This window comes from Pogoniulus pusillus, chromosome 20 (genome assembly GCF_015220805.1).
Source record: "Pogoniulus pusillus isolate bPogPus1 chromosome 20, bPogPus1.pri, whole genome shotgun sequence".
NCBI classification, from domain to species: domain Eukaryota; kingdom Metazoa; phylum Chordata; class Aves; order Piciformes; family Lybiidae; genus Pogoniulus; species Pogoniulus pusillus.
This window is the reverse complement of record NC_087283.1, coordinates 21,021,290-21,044,058: the sequence shown is the minus strand read 5'-3', so window position 1 is coordinate 21,044,058 and position 22,769 is coordinate 21,021,290. Positions and strand designations below refer to the sequence as shown.

General features: G+C 51.2%; 1 protein-coding gene and 2 non-coding genes across 3 annotated transcripts in view; all 3 read right to left on the bottom strand.

The window, feature by feature from the left end:
* SF3B3 (splicing factor 3b subunit 3) overlaps positions 1-22,769 on the bottom strand; it is a 57,551-nt gene that overhangs the window by 29,618 nt on the left and 5,164 nt on the right. The window contains exons 4-13 of the mRNA XM_064160535.1: positions 20,606-20,778; positions 20,157-20,298; positions 18,683-18,795; positions 17,666-17,803; positions 14,886-14,989; positions 11,499-11,664; positions 10,923-11,018; positions 8,606-8,678; positions 1,504-1,655; positions 942-1,097 (exon numbers count right to left, since the gene is read on the bottom strand). Coding sequence (XP_064016605.1) covers positions 942-1,097; positions 1,504-1,655; positions 8,606-8,678; positions 10,923-11,018; positions 11,499-11,664; positions 14,886-14,989; positions 17,666-17,803; positions 18,683-18,795; positions 20,157-20,298; positions 20,606-20,778 — 1,313 coding nt within the window. The remainder of the gene's footprint in view (positions 1-941; positions 1,098-1,503; positions 1,656-8,605; positions 8,679-10,922; positions 11,019-11,498; positions 11,665-14,885; positions 14,990-17,665; positions 17,804-18,682; positions 18,796-20,156; positions 20,299-20,605; positions 20,779-22,769) is intronic.
* On the bottom strand, positions 18,267-18,346 carry LOC135184674 (small nucleolar RNA SNORD111). Its single transcript, XR_010306120.1, has one exon. It is a non-coding gene; the product is annotated as a small nucleolar RNA SNORD111 (small nucleolar RNA).
* LOC135184673 (small nucleolar RNA SNORD111) lies at positions 22,525-22,602 on the bottom strand. Its single transcript, XR_010306119.1, has one exon. It is a non-coding gene; the product is annotated as a small nucleolar RNA SNORD111 (small nucleolar RNA).

Here is a 22,769-nt window from a genome sequence, read left to right as displayed (position 1 = left end):
TCATTTGGGCTAGGTGACCTCTAGAGGTCCCTTTCAACCAGTGCCACTTGTTCCTTGTGAGATGAGACTGATTCCCACCTGGCTACAACCTCCTTTCAGAGAGCTGCAAAGAGCAATGAGGTCTCCCCTCAGGCTCCTCTTCTCCAGGCTAAATAATTCCATTTCTCTCAGCTGCTCCTCACAAGAATTGGTCTCCAGACACTTCACTGACCTACTCTATCCCTCAGTTTCAATTGGAAGAATGAGAAGTGGGATAAATAAGTAACTTCCAGTGAATTATAAACTTTAGAGACTTGAATCAGCCATCAAATCATTTAACTCAGACAGAGTTTGCCTATGAAGGGTGTTCTAGAGGGATACTTCACTACAGAACTCTTTCCTGAAGGTCTGATCAAGGATCAGTCTCTGGCATGCTTCATACTGCATCCAGTGCTGGAGCCCCTGGGCCAAGAGGGCTGTGGAGATGCTGGAGAGTGTCCAGAGCAGGGCCAGGAGGATGCTGAGAGGCTGCAGCAGCTCTGCTGTGAGCACAGCCTGAAAGAGTTGGGGCTGTGCAGGCTGCAGCAGAGGAGGTTCCCAGGGGACCTTCTTGTGGCCTTGCAGCATCTGCAGGGGGCTCCAAAATACCTGGGGAGGGACTTTTGAGGCTGTGAGGGAGTGGCAGGAGTGGGGGGGCTGGAGCAAAGCTGGAGGTGGGGAGAGTGAGGCTGGAGGGGAGGAGGAAGTTGTTGAGCAGGAGAGTGCTGAGAGGCCCCATGGCTGGAGGTGTTTGAGGCCAGGCTGGCTGAGGCTGTGGGCAGCCTGCTCTAGGGTAGGGTGTCCCTGGGCATGGCAGGGGGGTTGGAACTGGCTGCTCCCTGTGCTCCCTTCCAACCCTGACTGATTCTATGGTTCTATACTCTGCCCTGCTCTTCCAAACTCCTCCACAGGAGCACACATACTGGGTCCATCTCAAAGTACACCAGCTCTCCTCCAGTCAGTGCTATCACCACTTGTCTCTGGTTCACAGCACACTTCACAATGGTTTTCTTCCCTGGGGTCTTCCACTCGTTGACTCTCTTATCTGCTCGGATATGCCTGATCCCATCTGGATAGACCTGAAGGAACAAAAGGTCACATTAAGTCTATATTACTCATTCCTTCACCATTTCCACCTCACTGATGGTCCTGACAAGAGGAAAAGCCAAAGCTGAGCACCACTCCTGGCAGCAGTGACCCATCTGCTATGGAACTGGTTGAACCAGCATGAAGCCAGCAGGAAGCATCCAATCTACACTACACCAAGGAACTACTGAGCAGGCATTGAAGGAGATCAGGACTAGATAGTCCTGATCCATTTCCACCAGGTGCTCCATTTCCACCTCCCAGGAATGTGGGAAAGGAAAAGCTAAGTGCCACTCTCTGCCAACCCACACCTTTCAACGTGACGTAGGAAGCACTCCAGAAACCACAGCTGAGAGCAAGCAGAGGTGAGCAGACACATGAGAAGCAGCTTTCAATTACCTGGACCAAAGCATCATCCCCAAGAAGGGAGCAGGACAAGGTGGGTGTTGTACCCAGGAAGCCAGAGTCAGTCACTTCTTCTACAGTCTCTCCAATGGACAGCACCAGCGTGGCGTTGACGAAGGACACGATGATATAGGCATCAAATTCATCTGGGCAAGGAAGAGAATGGGGTGTGGGGGAGAACAAAACAAAAGGGTGCTGATTCAGTGAATGCAAGGCTTCCCCACAACACCAGCAGCCTGACAGCTGCCTAGCAGTTACTCTCCAGCAAGAGTTCCTGTGGTCACTACATCTGCTGGTGGGACTGCACAAGTTCATTCTAGGACACGCTGTCCAAAAGCCAACCACTGCTGGACTCCAAACACTGCAGGACTGAGCCAGGGATCAAGTGATGATCCAGAGAGGGATCAATTCATCATACTCTGCATTCTAGCAAGCAAGACTTCTACCCTGCTTTTGCCAGAGACAGAACAAGGCCTAGAAGCCTTTAAGACACTTGTTCTGCCTCCAGCGAGGAGCTGAATCCAGATTTAACAGCCAGCAAAGGCCAACAAAATGCTCAACACATGGAGGCCATCTGCAGGAGGAGCACCACAGGTGCTGCAGGCAGGACGTGGCAGCACATCTCTGTCGAGTACCCACACAAGAGAAGGCTGAAGGGAATGGTGAGGGAGCAGAGGAGCCCAAGGTTAGCCTGCTCTGCCCTCATGCCGAAGCTCCTCTGCCTCGCCACAGAAGGGTTGCGGTTGCCAAGAGGCATTTAAGCTCAAGCCCAACCATTTTCTGACACTACCAAGTCTGCTGCTAAGCCATGTCCCTCAGCACATCACATTGGGTGATTCTGTGCTCCACAACCTCCCTGGGCAACCTGTGCCAGGCTCTCACCATCCTCACTGCAAACAACCCTTCCCTAACATCCAGTTTCAATCTCCCCTCTGCCACTTCAAACCCATTCCTCCTCCTCCTCTCATTCCCAGACCTTGTCACTAGTCCCTCCCCAGCCTTCCTGTAGCCCCCTTCAGATACTGAAGCCCACTCCAAGGTCTCCTCCAAGCCTTCTCCTCTCCAGGCTGCACAGCCCCAACTCTCTCAGCCTGTGCTCAGAGCAGAGCTGCTGCAATCCTCTCAGCATCTTGGTGGCCTCCTCTAGACTGGCTGCAACAGTTCCATGTCCTGCTTGTGCTGGGGGCTGCAGAACTGCACCCAGGACTGCAGGTGGGGTCTGAGGAGAGCAGAGCCAAGGGGCAGAATCCCCTCCCTTGCCCTGCTGCCCACACTGCTCTTGCTGCAGCCCAGGATAGGGTTGCTGTCTGCAGCCTCATGTTGAGCTTTTCATCACCTCCAGGTCCTTCTCCTCAGGGCTGCTCTCAGCCATTCCCCACCCAGACTGGAACTGTGCTTGGAATTGTGCCCACCCGGGCACAGGACCTTACACTTGGGCTTGTTGAATTTCCCTCTGCAAAGTGCCAGGCACCACAGAAGGGGAGAGGAGAGGCTCATTAAACCAGAACAACAGAAACAATGAAACCTGTTGGGAAAGAGCCAGGAACCTCACTGAAGAAATGAACTGCCTCAGAGAAGCAACTCCACTTCTGCTGCTGCTAGCATGCAAGTGCTTCCTTCCCAAGGCAAAAAGATACCTCAATCCAAAGCTCAGACTTAGGCACCACAGCACTAGAAGAAGAATGGAGGTGAAGGTCTAAGAGAGGCCTCAAGTAGTGATTCTCCACCGTGTGGAGGCACAGAGAAGCATCTAAGGACTCCAGACACAAAGGAAGACAGCAGAAGTCTCACTGGGGTGAACACAGGGTCCCAGCAGCAGCTTTAAAGAGATTGCCTGGGGCTGAGTGAAAGAAATGCTTCAGGAGCTGACCCATCTCTTACCCACCCTGTTTAGAGGGAGGTGTTGCCAAACCTGCTGTGTCACGTTTGTAACAGAAAGCTCTTACACACAGCTCAAAATATGCAAGTGAGAAAAGAACCCCAACAAAACATCATTCTTCTCTCTGACATCTGGTCTACAGACCACAGCTCAGCTCAAACTGAGGAGCTTTGTATCATTAAAAGCAACTCCAGCAGCAAATCTGTGCCATCAGCTCTGCTGCTGCTCCATTCAGTGCTTGCAGCCTGTGACCTCCAGCACGCTCCTGAACTCCATGAGAGGGTCCACTTGGAGAAATGAAATGAGAACTGAGCCTGTGCACTCAATTGTTTCGTTTGAAAAGGCCTTTGAGATCAAGTCCAACCATTAGGTAGCTCTGCCTGACATGGTGCTAAGCCATGGCCCTCAGCAGCACAAGTCTGCATCTTTTAAACAGCTCCGGGGATGGGGATTCAACTACCTCCCTGGGCAGCCTCTTCCAGTGCTCAAAAAAACCCTTTTAGGGAAGAAATTTCTTCTCATGTCCAACCTAAATCTCCCCTGATGCCACTTGAGGCCCTTTCTTCCTGTCCTATTGCTTGTTCCTTGGAAGCAGAGCCCAGCCCCACCTCACTGCAACCTCCTTTCAGGGGGCTGTAGAGAGCAATGAAGTCTGCCCTAAGCCTTCACCCCCAGTTCACTCAGCTGCTCCTCCCCAGCCTTTCACCAGTTTCATTGCCCATCTCTGGACCTGTTTCAACCCCTCAATGTCCTTCTTGCAGGGAGTGGCCCAAAACTGCCCCCAGCATTGAAACCCATCAGCAACCCCAATTTATCTGAACACATGGCTCAGCAGACAAGGAGAGCTCAGCAGGACCTGCGAGGTGACAAGGTGGTCATTTCCCCCATTGAACAGCAGCTTCTCCTTCAAACCTGAAGCCATTTTTCACCCCCCAGAAACCTCCAAGGATTCCTTGATTGCTTTAAAGGGAGATTCTAACAGCTCACAGGCTAAGTATTTGGTTCATAAATATCTTGTAGACAGGATGTTCTCAAAATTCCATTTCAAAGGGCATTGTTGCTTTCCAAACTTCTTGAGTGCAGCAATCTTCCTCCCTGGGTGGGGGTGGTGTCCTTCTCATGATAAAGCACCACCAGGTCCCAGCTGGAGGTTCAGGCATGGGATGTACCATTTGAAGTACCATTTGCTGCTGGAGAAGCTGGACATGAGCCAACAGTGTGAGCTTGCAGGCCAGTGGTGTTCTAGGCTGCATCAAAAGCAGTGTGGTCGGCAGACGGAGAGAGGAGATTTTGCCACTCTGCTCTGCTTCTGCTGTGATGTCAACTGGAGACCAGTTCTGGAGCCCTCAGCACAGGAAGGATGTGGACCTGATGGAGCAGGTCCAGAGGAGAGCCAAGACAATGATCAGGGGGTTGGAGCAGCTCTGCCATGAGGACAGGTTGAGGGAGCTGGGGGTGTTTAGCCTGGAGAAGAGAAGGCTCCAGGGAGATCTAAGAGCAGCCTTTCAGTACCTGAAGGAGGCTACAAGAAGACTGCAGAGAGACTGATTGCAAAGGCCTGCAGGGACAGCACCAGGGGCAATGGTTTGAAATGAGAGCAGAGCAGATTGATATTGGCTGTGAAGAACAAGTTCTGCACCAGGAGGCTGCCAAAACACCACAACAGGTTGCCCAGGGAGGTAGCTGAGGTCCCATCCCTGGAAACATTCAAGGTCAGGCCCAACAAGACTGTGGTGGTAGAGGACATCCCTGCTGACTGCAGGGCAGCTGGACTGGATGACCTTTGGAGGTCACTTCCAATCCAAGCTATTCTACCATTTCATGATGTAGAGGCAGACAAAGAACCCCCATTTGAAAGCTCACTCCTACCCCTTCCTACTCTTTCCTTTTCCCTGGCTTTAGACACTCCAGAGCATACCTGGAACCTTGTGTCAAGAACATTGACAAATGCATTTCTGCTTCAAGTCCAAAGGGGCTGCTTTTAGTGCCTCCCTGTTGGAGCTTTTGAAAGCAGAAAGGTTTTATTAACTAGAATTAAGTTGGTGAATAAAGTCATATTCAGGGTTAGACAAATTCCAGCAGCCCAACTGCACTGAAGAGGATTAAAATCCCTGGGGCCCATCGAGGAGTAGCTTCAGCTAGAAGCAAAGATTTTCATATGAAAAGATCTCTCCTTAGCTCTGCACCAGCCCAAGCACAACCATCAGGCTGCCCAAGTTTTGAACAGACAGGCATTCTGTCTGCAGACACAAGCCTTCAGAGCTGGTTATTAAGGTTCTAATTGCTCCAGTCAGCTCCTTTTAGGCAGAGGAGACGTTCCAAGGGCTCTGAGAAACCACAGCTGGACTCTTTCCGCTGCAAGTTTGTTGCAGTTGCAGGCACACGTCAGGAGCAGTTATGAAAGCAGCCCAGTTCAGGCCATGAACTCTGTGCTACTGTCCTCTTTGCTATCTCTCATGGATTCACTGCCACTCAGCCCAGGAGAATTCCACTTCTCTATGCCACTCCATGCCTGAGAGAGCTCTCTCACGCTCCGCAGCCCCTGAACTCGCAGTCCCCACCGGCTCGGAGGAGTTCAGCAAGCAGATAGATGAGCAGTGACTAAGCTGAGGATTGTGCTCACTCCAAAGACACTGATGGACTGACAGCAACCATTTCCCTGGGCTTCTGTTCTACCACTGCAGGGAGATCTGCAGCTGTGACTCACTGCACAGCTTTTGGGGCAAGGTAGGGAAGCAGACTCCGTGCTCTCAGCTCAGGGCTGGCTCCCTAGGAGGGCATGAAGCCAGGCACTGAAAAGCCACCAGGAAGTCTCCTCTCCCTGGAGCTTTCTCTTTTTCAGGCTGAGCAATCCTACCTCTCTCAGCCTGGCCTCACAGCAGAGGGCTTCCAGCCCTCCCAGTGCTGCTGTGGCCTCCTCTAGCCTGTCTCCAACAGGTCCCTGTCTGTGCTGAGGACTCGAGCTGGCCCCAGCAGCGTAGGTGGGATCTCAGCAGAACAGAACAGAGGGGCAGAATCCTCTCCATTGAACTGCTGTCCACTTGTCCTAAAGCTGTGACTCTTTACAGCCACATCCTTCAGCCAGAGGAGCATTTGCTATCTGATCAGAACTGGGAACAGGAATTGTTTTCTACACCTCAGCTATCAAAGGCAACAATCCCAAAGTCTCAACACGGTTGGGGGTCAGAAGGCACCACTAAAGATCACCCAGTCCAACCCCTCTGCTAAAGCAGGGCACCCACAGCAGCTTGCTCAGGATCAAAACGTCCAGTTGGCTTTGGAATCTCTCCACAGAAGACTCCACAACCTCTCTGAGCAGCCTGCTCCAGCACATTCACAACAAAGAAGTTATTTTGGTGGTGGGTTTTTTTTTTTCCCCCCCTTCCAACTACACAACAGCTGTAGGGAAAAAAAGCTTAGCATAAAAAGTAGCCCCACGATTTGGGGACTCTGTGGTTAACCTGTGGGATGGCAGAGTAGCCCCTAGCAGTAGGTACACACCTGTGGGGATCAGCACCTCCACCACCAGCCACCTGTGGAAGAAAAAAAAAGGCTTGGTATTGGTAGTGAGTATCACCACGTACCAGCCAAGGTTAGTATCTGCTTGGGATGGGGAGCTGGAAACCTCCACGTGTCTTAGAATGGCCTCACAGCACACAGATGCTGCTAAATCCAGGCAGTTTAGACACCCCCAAAACCAGCACTTGGGTAGTTCCATGATTTCTAAGAGGTTCTGATTAAAACCCACTGAATTCAGAGTGTTGGAGGTGAGGGGATTGGTTTCACAGGACTACAGATCCCAACTTTGCCAGAACGAGGGAGGAGATCTTCATGCTGGAACCAGGGCAATTTGGAAGGAGGGGAAAAAAAACACACCCAAGAAGGAAGAGGCAGTGAGATTGGTCTGTTTGATGGACATCAGCAACAGTCCTCCATCAGCTCTTTGAAAAGTCAAAGTTAACCCCTGGAACTCCAAGAGTGGTATCAGAAGCCTCCATCTCTCAACAGCAACAAATGTTATCAACTTCTCTGCTCATCCCTTCTGGAAGAGGGCTGTCTCTTAAGACTGGAATCTCTCTTTGAAGAAGAGAGCTCACATTTGGTAGGAAGTGTGGAAGTTCTTTCCTTCTGACCCTTTCTTTCTTTCCCCTAGGGAACACGAAGGCACTTTGTGCTCAAAGCTCCTCCCACGTTGGGTAGCCTGAGAGCAGCAGCAGGTTTTGGACAGCAAGGGAAATCCCACAGCAGTGTCTGATGTCCCCTCAGGGTTACACACTGGGGAAAAGCTGCTCTGGGACTGCTTCAAAACAAGATACCACATCCACACAGCAGGTTGAGGTTTGGCATTTCTGTATCCAGTGCATAAACCTACAGCAAGCCTTGGGGAGATTTACCCAAAGCACTGCCTTGGAAAGCATCCCTGAGACTGTCAGCAGCCAACAGAGATTCATTTGGTGCTTCTGAAGTGTTTCTGGAGGAGCTCTGCTCTTGCTCTCCAGAAAAAAAATCAAGAAACCAGGACAAGGGATTGCATTTCCTCATATTTGAGTCAGGCAAACTCCTTATTTCAGATCAGGACCAAAAAAGCCCAACCTACAACAACCCAAAATCCAGCACGTTCTGCCAACTCCAAACCCTAACCTTCCTGGAATCAGCAGCAGCACTCTCCACACTGCTGGCTGTTTGAACAGGGAGAGTGGCCCAACCCAAACACTGTTTTCCTTGCAGATAGGCAGAGAGGGAAGTCATAAAATAGAGACACTGTGGCTGATTTATCTTCTCTGTTCTGTCATTTGGCTCTCACTCTCCCATCACAACCGCGGCTGTCGACACGCGCGTAAAGAGCGAGCACGCTCCCACGGGAAGCACAGCCATGGGCTGCTGCTGTGGGAGCACCAACCTCTGGGAAGTGGGAAAGGATGAGCTGAGCAGCTTGAGGCTGCAAAGCCCCAGCTGAGGCAGCAGGTTGGGTGATGGGTGCAGCTAAAAGCAGGTGGTCTTTTGTCAGAGGGAAGAGGGACAACTCTAAAGGACCAAAGGGGGCTTTGGAAGTACAAAAGAGCTCCTCGGTGATTCAAACCACAGCTTCTGAGGAGGGCACCACAACCAGCATGCAGCAGCTGCACCTTTCCCCCTCTCCTTGGCCAGGAAATGAGCAAAACCAAGCACAGCAAAGCTCATGATCACCTCCCTGTGTTTTAAGAGAAGCCTGCATACCTTCAACGTGTCTCCTGACGGTCCATACAGCATTGGGGTTACCAGGCAGCTCTGAGACAGCCATTTCAGAAACCTAAGAGTGAACAGGAGGAAGATTCTTCAGTAAACAGAGCTTCAGACTTCTCCAAACCTGCAGCAGCTTTTAAGCTGTCCCATAACTGGGCAGTAAAAGTCAGTACTGGAACCAGTGCTGTTTGACACCTTTGTCTGCGACAGGGACCCTCAGCAAGCTTGTAGATGGCACCAAGCTGTGTGGTGTGGCTGGCACCAAGCTGTGTGGTGTGGCTGACAGCTTGGAGGGAAGGGATTCATTCAGAAGGACCTGGACAGGCTGCAGAGGTGAGGCCAAGACAACCTCAGGAAGTTCAACAAGGCTAAGGGCAAGGTGGGGCAATGCAGTGCCAAGCATAGATGCAGGCTGGGTGAGAGCAGCCTGCAGGAGAAGGCCTTGCAGGGTGGGGGTGAGGTGGTGCCAAACTCTCCAGGAGCCAGCACTGGTCACTGGCAGCCTAGAGCCAGCTGTGTGCTGGCTGCAGCCAGAGCAGGGAGAGCAGCAGCACAGGGAAGGGAGTCTGCCTCTCTGCTCTGCTGAGGCTACACCTGCAGCACTGCCCCCAGCACCATAAAGAGGGACATGGAGATGCTGGAGAGGGTCCAGGAGGCCATGAGGATGATCAGAGCTGAAGAACCTCCCCTATGAGGGCAGGGTAGGAAAGATTTGGCTCTTCAGCCTGGAGAAGGTTCCAGGGAGATCTTAGAGCAGCCTTCAAGTACTTGAGGGTGGCTAAAGGAGAACTGGGGAGGGACTTTGGACAAGGGTTGGGAGTGACAGGGTGAGAAACAATGGCTTTGAGCTGGGAGAAGGGAAATTGAGACTGGAGATTAGGAAGAAACTCTTTTAGAGTGAGGGTGGGGAGACACTGGCACAGGTCACCCAGGGAGGCTGTGGATGCTTCCCCCCTGGAGGTGTTCAAGGCCTCAAGCAACCTGTGCTGGTGGGAGGTGTCCCTGACCATGACAGAGGGGTTGGAATTGGATGATCTTTAAGGTCCCTTCCAACCTAAACCATTCTATGAATCTACAAATTCCCAGTTTTGATGCTCCCTTCCCATGCCAGATGTAAAATGCATTCAGTTCTGATGCTCTCCCCATACCAGATGTAAAATGACACAGCAATGCTGGGAGCTCTGAATGATGAGCTCAAAAACAAGGTCCCCTCACCTGTCTCCAGCACAGAGATCAGCAGCTGGCAGACACTGAGAATGCTCCAGCTGAATGCACTCAAAGTATTAGAAGAGACTTAAAGGCAGGTGGCTGGAGTCAGCTGAACAAAAAGGCTTTGACAGTGTCAGAGCCAAGGGCCCAACCCTTCTGTTTCCAAGCCTAGAGAGAGCTGTCTCCAGACAATGGCAAAAAGAGAATCTCTTCATTTCAGCCCTCTGCTTTCAAAGGTCTTCTCCCACTGGCCTCACCTCTCAAGCTGTTGCTCTGAAGTGCAGTGAGGCTGTGCTGCCATTTAGTGAGACCTGGACAGACTGCAGAGTTGAAAGGGACTTCATGAAATTCAACAAAGGCAACTGGAAGGTCCTGCAGCCAGGGAAGGAGGAACATCCTGCAGCCAGGCAGGGAGGAACAAGCCTCTGCACCAGCAAGGGTCAGGAGCTGAGCTGCTGGAAGGCAGCTTGATAGAGAAGGACCTGGGAGCACTGGTAGACAAGTTGCCAATGAACCAGCCATGTGCCCTTGTGGTTAAGAAGGCAAATGGTCTCCTGGGGTGTATGAAGTGTTCTCCTTTCCCTCTACTCTGCCCTACTGCAGTAATGGGTCCAGTACCTCTGACCTCCCCAGTTCAAGAGAGAAAAGAAATTAGTGGAGAGAATCCATCAGAGGCTACAAAGATGCTGTGGAGCCTGCAGCAGCTCTGTGAGGAGCAAAGGCTGAGAGCCCAGATAGGAGCAGGCCCAGAGGGGATCTGAGCAATGCTTTGCAAGAGCTAAAGGACCTGTGCAGAAAAAGATGGGGCCAGACTCTTGTCAGTGGTTCCCAGTGCCAGGATAAGAGGCAATGGGCACAAACTGGGACCCTGGAGGTTCCATCTGAACAGGAGGAGAAATTTGGTTGGTGTGAGGGTGGAGCAGGCTGCCCAGAGAGGTTGTGGAGCCTCCTTTTCTGGAGAGCTTCCAACCCCAGCTGGCCATTGTGACCCAGGGCAAGCTGCTATGGGTGACTGCTTTAGCAAGGAGGGTTGGACTGGATGATCTGCAGAGGTTCCAGATCGTTCCAAACCCCCAATCATTCTGTGATTCTGAATTCTTACCTCAAGTCCATGCCTTAAAACCCTCAGAGATGACCGAGGCCCTCGACCACAAGCCACATAGAGCTGGGGTGTGTCTTCATTGGCCAGATCAGCAATCTGCATGGGGGAAAGAGTGTCAGAAGATACTCACAGCAAGACAAAACAAAAACCAAGCTGAAAGCAGTGAAGTTGCCATAGGGCTACCATCTGCTGCCATGAAACAATGCTTAGTTTTAACCAAACTCACTGTAGAGCAGTGGGCAGAGGGTCTGAGGCTGGGCAGAGGAACAGCAGAGGGTCTGAGGCTGACCTCTGTGTTCAGATGTGTTATTTATCACCACAAAATCAAAGGCTTCCAGGCCTTAGGTAGCTGCCTGGGAATTCAGATGACTTTTTTCCCCCCACACTCCCAGCATTTAGAACAGAGCAGCTATTTCTGGAAGCATGAGATAATGCAGTTTGGGTGACTCTCTAACTCTGGCACAAATAATCCAGAGGACAAGCAAGGAAAACAAAACCAAAGATGTAGCTGTGATCAATTCCTCTGCACATGAGACAAATGATGTGGAGAATGAGAGCTTGCTGGTGGTAACCAACCTGACAGCACAGAATAGGAGATAAACTGTCCAGCTCATCCACCAGCACCAGGTTCTTGAGAGGTCGTGGCTGAAAGAAGAAGGTATCTCCTTCCTCAAGAGGCATTGCAGAAGAGAACTCTGGCTCCTCATCATCATCACCCAGGTGAGCTATCTGGTACAGGTAACTTGAGACAGAAAGAGAGAGTAAGAGCATGTTCAGGGCAAAGCAAGGAAGGCTCAGGCAGATTGCCAGGCAGAGGGGAGGAGAGGAACCCTACACAGCTGTTAACATTCAGCCTTAGGGATTGTCTTCTTGGTGACCTCAGAGCTGCATTCCAGTATCTGAAGGGGGAAGGGACTATTCAGAAGGGCCTGTGGGGACAAGATGAGGGCAATGGTTTGAAGCTGGAGCAGGGAAGAGTTAAATGGGACATCAGGAGGAAGTTGTGCACAGTGAGGGTGGGGAGACACTGGAACAGGCTGCCCAGAAAGGTGGTTCCCTGGAGACACTCAAGGTTAGACTTGCTGGAGGGCTTTAAGCAACCTCATCTAGCTGGAGATGTCCCTGCTGACTGCAGGGGTGTTGGACAAGATAAGCTTTGAGGGTCCCTGCCAACCCAATGCCAACTGTGATGATTTAAAGGGCATCAGAGGCAGGCAACAAAAAACACCCCAACACAAAAACCTCACCACAACCTCCCCCCTCCAAAGCCTCTCTTGTCACTGACAAAGCATCCCAGGGTTTCAGCATTTTCTCTCTTCACCTTTGAGCCTTTCAGCTCCTCTGTTACAGCCAAAGCACCACCTGCCAGCTGAGGCCAAGAGCAAGGCCAGCAGCTAAGAGTGCAACTCCAGTTAACTGTTTTACTGGAAGGCTCTCACCTCACTTTGCAATCATATCAGCAGGGCAAGGGAGGGGATTCTGCCCCTTGGCTCTGCTCTCCTCACACCCCACCTGCAGTCCTGGGTGCAGTTCTGCAGCCCCCAGCACAAGCAGGACATGGAAGTGTTGGAGACAGTCCAGAGAGGAGGCCAGGAAGATGCTCAGAGGGCTGAAGCAGCTCTGAGGACAGGCTAGAAGAGTTGGGACTCTGCAGCCTGGAGAGAAGGCTTGGAGGAGACCTTGGAGTGGCCTTCCAGGAGCTGAAGGGGGCTACAGGTCTTGTAATGACAGGAGGAGGAGGAGGAATGGGTTTGAACTGGCAGAGGGGAGGTTCAAAGTGGATGTTAGGAAAGGTTTCTTGACAGTGAGGGTGGGGAGAGCCTGGCACAGGTTGCCCAGGGAGGTTGTGGAGCACAGAATCACCCAATGTGATCACATTGGGTGATTCTGTGCTCCACAACCTCCCTGGAGGTGCTCAAGGCCAGGTTGGATGAGGCCTCCAGCAACCTGTTCTAGTGGGAGGTGCCCCTGCCTATGGCAGCAGGTCAGAACTGGCTGATCCTTGAGGTCCCTTCCAACCTAAGCCATTCTGTGATTCCCTACACGGTTTCTTGAGCCTAAATATCACAAGTTAAGATTCAGAGAAATAAAGGAGAGAGGGAAAAGAAGCAAAGCAGAAAGAGAAACTGATTTACTTCCTGGTTTAGCAAAAGCTTCCTCAAGAGCTTAGGCTATGTAACACAGCCCAAATTCACCCCAGATAAACCAGCTGGAGCTCCCTCAGGTGGTGGACTGCAGAGTAAGGAGAGGGTGAAAAACTCCATCCACAGAATGGTTTGGGTTGGAAGGGACAGTTAATTTCCCTTAACCTCTAACACGACCTTAGAGATCAGCCAGTTCCACTCCCCCTGCCATCAGCAGGGACACCTCCCACCAGCACAGGATGCTCAAGGCCTCATCCAACCTGGCCTTCAACACCTCCCTGGGCAACCTGTGCCAGTGTCTCCCCACCCTCACTGCCAAGAATTTCTCCCTAATCTCCAGCCTCAATCTCCTCTCTTCCAGCTCAAAGCCACTGTCCTCTCATCCTGCCACTCCCAGTCCTTGTCAAAAGTCCCTCCCCAGCTCTTCTGTAGCTCCTTCAGGCACTGGAAGGCTCCTCTGAGGTCTCCCTGGAGCCTTCTCTTCTGCAGGCTGAACTCTCCCAGCCTGTCCCCATAGGGAAGGTTCTCCAACCCTCTCATCATCTTTGTGTCTCTCCTCCAGACCCTCTCCAGCAGTGCCATGTCCCTCTTACAGTGCTGGGGGCACCCAAAGTGAATCTCTCAACCTTCTGCCATCACTAAAGGTGTGCAAAGTCTTCTGTGAGTCTTTGGAACATTTAACAACCCCAAGCAAGAATTGACAAGGCCCTCACAGAGCCAAGTATGAAGGAAAGGATCAGAGTTACTGACAAGAATAGAATCACAGAACAGTTTGGGTTGAAAAGGACCTTCAGAAGAGAAGGTGTGCAGCCTGGAGGAGGCTGAGGGCAGACCTCACTGCTCTCTGCAGCTACCTGAGGGGAGGTTGTAGCCAGGTGGGGTTAGGCTCTGCTCCCAGGCACAGAACAAGAGGACACAGCCTCAGGCTGTGCCAGGGCTGGTTCAGGCTGGGCATTAGGAAGAAATTATCCACAGAGTGATTGGCATTGGACTGGGCTGCTCAGGGAGGTGGTGGAGTCCCCATGCCTGGAGGTGTTTAAGAGGAGGCTGCATGAGGCACTTGGTGCCAGGGGTTAGGTAATCAGAAGGGTTAGGTGATAAGATGGACTCTATGATCCTAGAGCTCTTTTCCAACCTGATTGATTCTGTGATCCAATTCAATCCCTGTGCAGTCAGCAGGGACATTTGCAACCACAGGAGATTGCTCAGAGCCCCAAACAACCTGACCTGGAATGGTTCCAGGGATGTGGCATCTCCCACCTTTCTGGGCAACCTGGGCCAGGCTCTCCCCACCCTCAGTGTCAAACATTTCTTCTTTCTCTCCAGTCTGAATTTCCCTCCTTTGATTGAAACCATCACCCCTTGGGCCAATCACAAGATCACAGAAACAAACCAGGTGGGAAGAGACCTCCAAGATCATCCAGTTCAACCTATACTCAGGCAAATCCCATCTACTTTTGAAGGGGCCACAACAAACAGAAGTGGAATGAAAACTACCACACTCATGAAGAGAGAACTCATCTGGATCTGTGATGGACTCTGTATGAACTGGAAGTGCTCAGCTCTTCCAAAACCTACCAGAACCACAAGTTCCCTGCACTGCAATATCTCATCTGGGTTCAAACAACAAAATAATTCCCCTATTCCATCACAACCCAAATACTTCTGCTCCAACCACATCAACAAAGCATTCATTTGCCCATTAAACCAGAGGTTTTGTCTTTACACCTTCAATTAAGTTCAAGGGGGCAGTTTGCAGTTTCCCTTTGCAAGGCAAAAGTGCTGATGTCAAATTGTTGTTGTTTTTTTTCTTACTCACTGGTTTCCAAACTCAGATGCCACAAAAAGAAACCCTGTTTTCAGCACACACATGGCAGCAGCCACAGGAACGGTGTCAAAGTACTTCAGTCGGATCTCTGTCACCTGAAAGCAGAGGGAGATGTCACCATGCAGGTAAAATACCTCAGCTGGACATAGCATTGAATGGTTTGGGTTGGAAGGGACCACAAAAGGGACACATCTGCCTAGATCAAGCTGCTCAAGGCCTCTTTTAACCTGGCTTTGAATAATTTCAGGCTTGGAGCCTCCAGAAGGTCTCTTAATAACTTTGTTTCAGTCTCAACATCCTCAACACAGGGAAGAATTTCCTCCTGATATCTAAACTGAGCTTCTTCCAGTTTGAAGCTATTGGCCATTGTCTCTCACTCATGCCTGTGTAAAAAGTCTCTCTCAGGCTCTCCTGTAGCCTCCTTCAAGTACTGAAAGGCCACCAGAAGGTCTCCCTGGAGCCTCCTTTTCTCCAGCCTGAACATTCCCAAGTCTCTCAGCCTGGCCTAACAGCAGAGGGCTTCCAGCTGTGGCCTCCTCTGGCCTTGCTCCAACAGGTCCCTGTCTGTGCTGTGGACTCCAGAGCTGCCCCCAGAACTGCAGGGGGAGGTCTCAGCAGAGTGCACCAGAGAGGCAGAATCCTCTCCCTGTCACAGAATCAACCTCCAAGCTCATCCAATCCAACCTAGCACCCAGCCCTGTCCAATCAACTACACCAGGGCACATTTGGTTGTGGGCTGGCAGCACTCAGTGCTGGTTCACATCCAGATTTGCACCCCCAGCACCTTCAAGTCCTTCTCTGCAGGGCTAACCTCCAGCTCTATCACATCTCTGATTTAATAACAAAAAGCTGTCCAGAGATCCTCTCCAAAGACAGGAAGCTGGAGAGGAGTCCAGGCTTAACCACAGCAGCAGCTTGGGGCAGCAGGTTGTTAATGACAACAGCCAGCAGACTGAAGACCCAAGTCAAATTGCCTGCTGAACTCTCAGACTTTGTGGCTTTGGTTAACACTGAGTCAGTGTAGGGGGGGGAAAAAAACAAAGAGCTGCAGAAATAGCAGACTGAAAAAGAAAAGATGACATCTGCTGCACTGACCACCAGCTGCTCTCTCACCATCTGAAAAACCAACTCTCCTGAGCAAAGTTCTACAGACAGTAGGGTTGCAACAGCTCCTGAGAGCTCAAAATCACTTCTGATCATCTCAGTACCTCCCTTCTGGGCTTCCCAGTTCTGACAGCCTCAGCTCAAAGGATAGGGAACTGCTGGAGAGAGGCCAGCAGAGGCTACAAAACTGCTGAGAGGCCTGGAGCAGGTCTGGGAAGAGCAAAGGCTGAGAACCTGCAGAAGTGCAGCCCCAGAGGGCATCCCATCAGTGTTCAGCAAGAGCTAAAGGAGCTGTGTGGGCTAAGAGGATGGGGCCAGGCACTTGTCAGTGGTGCCCAGTGACAGGACAAGGGGCAATGGGCACACACTGGAACCCAGGAGGTTCCATTTGATCAGGAGGAGAAACCTGTTAGGTGTGAGGCTGCTGGAGGCCTAGAGAAGGCTGCCCAGAGAGGTTGTGAAGTCTTCTTCTCTGAAGAGCTTCCAACCTCAGCTGGGCATCATGATCCTGGGCAAGCTGCTGTGGGTGCCCTGCTTGAGAAGTAGTGATTGGACTGGATGATCCCCAGACGTCCCTGGAGTGTAATCTTAAACCACTTAATCAACCAGGTTGGAAGAGACCTCCAAGCTCAGCCAGTCCAACCTAGCACCCAGCCCCAGCCAACCAAACAGAGCATGGCACTCAGTGCCAACCTAGCACCCAGCCCTAGCCAAACAACCAGAGCATGGCTCTCAGTGCCAACCTAGCACCCAGCCCTGGCCAACCAACTAGACCATGGCACCCAATCTGACATGTGTAGATGAAGAAGGAAGGAAATTCCAACACCTAGCCAAAAAAAATCCACCTCATCTGCTACATCAGAGATGTAGTAGATGCAAAACACCAGGACAGGCAGCAGGATGCCAGCTCAAGCCTGGTATTTCAGCTCATGGATCAAGTTGGCTACCTCAATCTGCAAGAAAGATTGCAGCATGTTAAATACTCAATTAAGAGGTGAAAGAGAGAGCAGCCTGTGATCAAGAGACACTAAATTCAAGGTTCTCTCTACAGCTCCCTAAAAGGAGGTTGAAGCCAGGTGGGAGTGAGTCTCTTCTTCCTAGCATCAGGTGGTAAGAGGAAATGGACTGAAACTGTGCCAGGGAAGGGTTAGGTTGGGTTTTTTTGCTCCAAGGGAAGTCAGTGATTGGAACAGGCTGCCCAAGGAGGCAGTGGATTGACCATGCTTGGAAGTGTTCAAGAAAGGTGTGGCCATGGCACCTGGAGGTTGAACTGGATCCCCTTAGAGGCCTTTTCCAAGCCAAACAATTCTATGATTTTAAACTCCACAGAATTAGTTTCTGAAGCATTCTCCATCCAGTAGGGTCACACAGACCACACTTTCTGCCTTTAAGAGGAAGGACCACCTGGAGAACATCTAAAGCATGCCTAAGCTCCTCTGCAGCATGATTTTCACAGGGTTGTGCAAACGTTGTGTGATGTCTCCATGAGTCAGCAGCAGTTAACAACTGTGAGGATAACAACTCTGTGTAGTACAAACCACATACAACTGAGGTCATGGCACAGCTGAAACCACAACACTGAATATTAAACCCTTTAGGGAATGGAAAGTAATTGACTGAGGTCTCCCTTCCTTACATCCTTCTGTTGGCCTTCAGATGATGCTTACCATATCCTCATCAGTCTCCAGAGTAATTTTGAAGATGTCTCCCTGCTCTGTCTGGGCCAAGAAGAAGAACATGGACTTGGTTTTGTGTGTGGCAGAGCAGACAAATATCATTCCTCTCTCTGGGTCATCCAAGTCGTTCTGGCAGGGAAGAAAGAGGAGATCATGACCTGGTGAGCATGGATGGGGTTTCACTGACTGAAGTATTTCCACTTCAGAGGTACCTTAAGAGCTGAAAGCTTCCTCACATGCTGCCAACACAAAGCACATCACCTCTGTTCTGCCCACAGTTACCCTCAGCACACCTCTGTCCCAGAAAGGAAGATGTTTTAAAGGACATTGTGACTTCCTTTCTATCTCTTTTGCTCTCCTCCCAAGACAACCCGAAGCCAAACAAGAAGGAAAGGGCTGCAAACCATCCCCACAGAGCTGGATTTGAGCACCTGAAGCTTGGCAGATATTCCAAATCACACAATCTGCAAGACCAAAGGAGGAGGTAGCAGCTTTCTATGTGAGAGAAGCTGCTGAATTCATCTAGGGACATGATGGTGACCACAACTCACCGTATCAAGTGAGAGCCTACACCAAGAGTGCTGCCACTGTGGTGCCTGATCAGAGTATTTGTAGTATCTCCAGCATCAATCTCAGAGAAGAGACATGAACTAAGCTCATCACTTCAGGCTATGTCCAGCTCCACCAGCCCATGTAGGGCAGATGGGTTGGGAAGGGACCCTGGCCAAGGCAGCTTCACCAAGAGGTCACAGAGGAACACATTCAGGTGGGTTATGAAGGTCTCCAGAGATGGAGACTCCACCACCCCTTTGGGCAACCTGCTCCCGTGCTTCATCTCCCTTAAGTTCCTCCTCCTTCTTATGTCCAAGTTTGTGCCCAGCTAACACATTTTTAACTCATCTTCTCTCTTGCTTTAGAACCTCTTAGATGCCTTTAACCTGTCAAGGATCACACCAAGGATTTATTTAGCACTGGAAAATAAAAGGATAAGAGGTTCTAGATTCTCACCCTTCTCCTGGGAATGGGACATCTGATATCAGGCTGGTCACCAAAGTTCTTGTAAGTGATGTAGTTCTCAGAACAGATCAGCACCCCACTAGGGCCATCAGAACCACCAGGAACTGAAACACAGGGGGAAAAAAAGAGCTATTATGGGAAGGGGGAAATTCCCTTAGCACAGATCTTATGCCTGAAGAACATCTTTTGGTTTCTTTCCAACAACAGTTTCCATCAGCCCTCAGACACAGCCTGCTCTTATCAAATGGGGGATCAGTGCTGGGCCCAGTCGTGTTCAGTATCTTTATTGCTGATCTGGAGCAGGGGATTGAGTCCAGCAGCAAGGAGGCTGCAGATGGCAGCAAGCCAGGAGCAGCTGTGGAGCTGTTGGAGGGCAGCAGAGCCCTGCAGAGGGACCTGGGCAGGCTGCATGGGTGGGCAGAGGCCAAGGGGATGAGAGTGAAGAAGGCCAAGGGCAGGTTGTGCACTTTGGCCACAGCAGCCCCAAGCAGCACTGCAGGCTGGGGCCAGAGGAGCTGAGAGCAGGCAGGCAGAGAGGGCCCTGGGGGTGCTGTGAGAGAGCAGCTGCAGAGGAGGCAGCAGTGTGCCCAGGTGGGCAGCAGAGCCAGTGGCATCCTGGGCTGGCTGAGGAGCAGTGTGGGCAGCAGGAGAAGGGAGGTTCTTGTGCCCCTGTGCCCAGCACTGCTCAGGCCACCCCTGGAGTGCTGTGTCCAGCTGTGGGCTCCTGAACTGCAGAGAGCTGCTGAGGTGCTGGAAGGTGCTGAGAGAAGGGCAGCAAGGCTGGGGAGGGGCCTGGAGCACAGCCCTGTGAGGAGAGGCTGAGGGAGCTGGGGGGGTGCAGCCTGCAGCAGAGGAGGCTCAGGGCAGAGCTGATTGCTGCCTGCAGGGAGGCTGTAGCCAGGTGGGGTTGGGCTGTGGTGCCAGGCAGGCAGCAGCAGCAGAAGGGGCCCCAGGCTGAAGCTGTGTCAGGGCAGGTGTGGGCTGGCTGTGAGGAGGAAGCTCCTGGCAGAGAGAGTGATTGGCATTGGAATGGGCTGCCCAGGGAGGTGGTGGAGTGGCTGTGCCTGGAGGGGTTGGAGCCAAGGCTGGCTGGGCACTGAGTGCCATGGTGTGGTTGGTTGGGCAGGGCTGGGTGCTAGGTTGGCACTGAGTGCCATGGTCTGGTTGCTTGGCTAGGGCTGGGTGCTAGGTTGGCCTGGATGAGCTTGGAGGTCTCTTCCAACCTGACTGATTCTACGATTCTGTTAGAGACAAAATGCTGAGCACAGAGCACCTTCAAAACAGCTTCTTGCTTGCTTCTGTGTGTGAAGCACCACTCAATTACCTGGCTCTAAAGTCAATTAATTTACACTAACTGCTCAGAACACCATCAAAACAACTGCTAAAGCAGATGAGGCTGTTTCCAGGGGAAAAAGGAAGCAAACAGATCCAAGACAAACTGGCTGTGTGTTTGGCTGGTCAGTACCTGTGATAAGAAAGTTGCCATGCTCTTCTAGGGGCTCACTGTACTTCCTAACAACGTGGTTCAAGCCCAGGTCCAGCTCATAAAAAGTCAAAGTCTGCTGTGTGTTGGCTGCTGCTTCTCCTGTTGGATCATTGTCTGCTTCCTGCAAGAGAAGACATGAAGGTCCCTCAGGGAAGGCTATTAAAGGAGAAGCAAAGACGATGGCATAGGGAAAACAATTTGGAGTGACATTAGAATGGAGTCCAAAAGACAATTTGCTGGAAGATGCACAGAAAAAAAAAGGTTCAGAAGGAGGAAACAGATATTTTTGGACAGCAGGAATTTAAAAGCCACCATGGCAGAAGCAGCCAACATTCCCCATCTCCACAGACAGATGAAGAAACAGCTGAAAAACAAAGCTCAAAAGAGAGCAGAGGCCTATCAAGTTGGTTTTTTTTTCCTCCCCTCACCTCATAATCCATTTCCAGACAAGCAAACATTGGGTTTTCAAATCCCACATCAACTCCCACCACGTGGTAAACCAAAGTATTGGCCTTGTGAGCTTCCAGGGGGGAGGAAATGGTGAGGCGAGCAGCAGCGTCTCTGTTCAGGATATACACCAGCTTCTGCTTCTCAATGGCACCTGCAAGCAAAGGAGACTTCAAGATCAAACCTGAGCCCAAACTGCAGTCCAAGACAGGTAGAGAATCACAGAATCATTCCAATTCAACACCAGGAGAAACCACTTTGGTGTGAGGGTGCTGAAGGGTTGGAGCAGGCTGCACAGAGAGGTTGTGGAGGTTTTGTCCCTAGAGATTCCAAAGCTTGCTGGACATTGTGATCCTGGGTAAGCTGCTGTGGATGACACTGCTTTAACAGGGTGGGGTTGGACTGGATGATCTCTACCAGGTCCATTCCAGCCTCTGTCACACTGGTAGGTGCCATTTAGGTTGAACAAGGCCATGAGGATCCTCAAATCCAGCAGTTAAATGTCAGTGTTACTTCTGCTGAAGTTCACCACTGGTATTTCATAGAATGGTTTAGGTTGGAAGGGAGCTCAAGGATCAGCCAGTTCTGACCTCCTGCCCTAGGCAGGGACACTTCCCACTAGAACAGGTTGCTCAAGGTCTCATCCAACCTGGCCTTGAACACCTTCAGGGAGGTTGTGGAGCACAGAATCACCCAATGTGATCAAAGATCACACTGGGTGATTCTGTGCTCCACAACCTCCCTGGGCAACCTGTCGTCAGCATCTCACCACTCTCACTGTAGAGAACTTCTAACATCCAGTTTCAATCTCCTCTTTGCCACTTTAAACCCATTCCCCTTTGTCCTGTCATTACAAGGACCTTATCAATAGTCCCTCCCCAGCCTTCCTGTAGCCCACTTCAGATACTGGAAGGCCACACTAAGGTCTCCTCCAAGCCTTCTCTTCTCCAGGCTGCAGAGCCCCAAGTCTCATAGCCTGTCCTCATAGCAGAGCTGTTGCAGCCCTCTGAGCATCCTCTTTCATTCCATGCCATCAAATTCATTTGGAATGCCTCATTTAAAATGCATCAGGCCACAAGCAAAATGCCAGCTCCAGCTCTTGAAAAGGCAGAGATCAACCCCTTTGGCTGCAATCATCCTGCCTGAGGTTCAATCAACAACAGCTACAGGCAGATCCACTCACTCATTTCATCACAGGAGCTGACAGATTGCAGGGAAGCAAACACAGACTGAAAGCACAGGCAGATCTTCCACCACTGAAAGCCACTTGGCAAGAAGACCTTTAAGATCATCAAGCTCAGGCATTAACCCAGCACTGCCAGGTGCTAAACCATGGCCCTCAGCAGTACCACATCTCTACAGCTCTTCAATCCCCCCCCCAGGATGGGGATTCAAACCTTGGGGAGCCTGTTCCAGGGCTTGGAAACACTTTGCTGGGAAGGAATTGCTCATCAGATGAATCTAAATCCCCCCAATGCAACTGGAGGCCCTTTCCTCTTGTCCTATTGCTTGTTCCTCGGGAGAAGAGACTGATCCTCACCTCACTCCCCCTCCTTTCAGTGAGCTGTAGATAGAAATGAGGTCTGCCCTCAGCCTCCTTTCCTCCACACTAAACATCCCCCAGTTCCCTCAGCTGCTCCTCACCAGCCCTGCTCTCCAGACCTTTCATCATCTTCACTGCCCTTCTCTGGACCTGCTCCAGCATCTCCATGTCCTTCTTAGAGTGAGTAGCCTAAAACTAAATACAGGATTTGACCAGTACCAAGCACAGGGCCACAATTCCTGCCCTACTCCTACTGGACAAACCATTGCTGATCTAGCTCAGGACTATGCAGGCTTTCTTGGGTGCCTGGGCACACAGAGATTGAACACACAGCACTCAAGCATCCTTCTACCCATGAAGCCTGATCAGAAAGACTTGGCTGTCTCCATGACATCTCAGAGAAGAGACATGAAGTCATAGCATCATTTCAGGCCATGAGAGCTGCCTGACTGTGCTGCACACAGATAGCTTCAATCCCAACTTCTCTCCAGACATCTTGCTGCAAGGCTCTGCAAGGTAGCCTCTTCCAAAATTTCCTTGGCCCAGCTGTTTGTGCAATCACATCAGCATCAAGACTGGAAGCCCTCTGCTGTGAGGCCAGG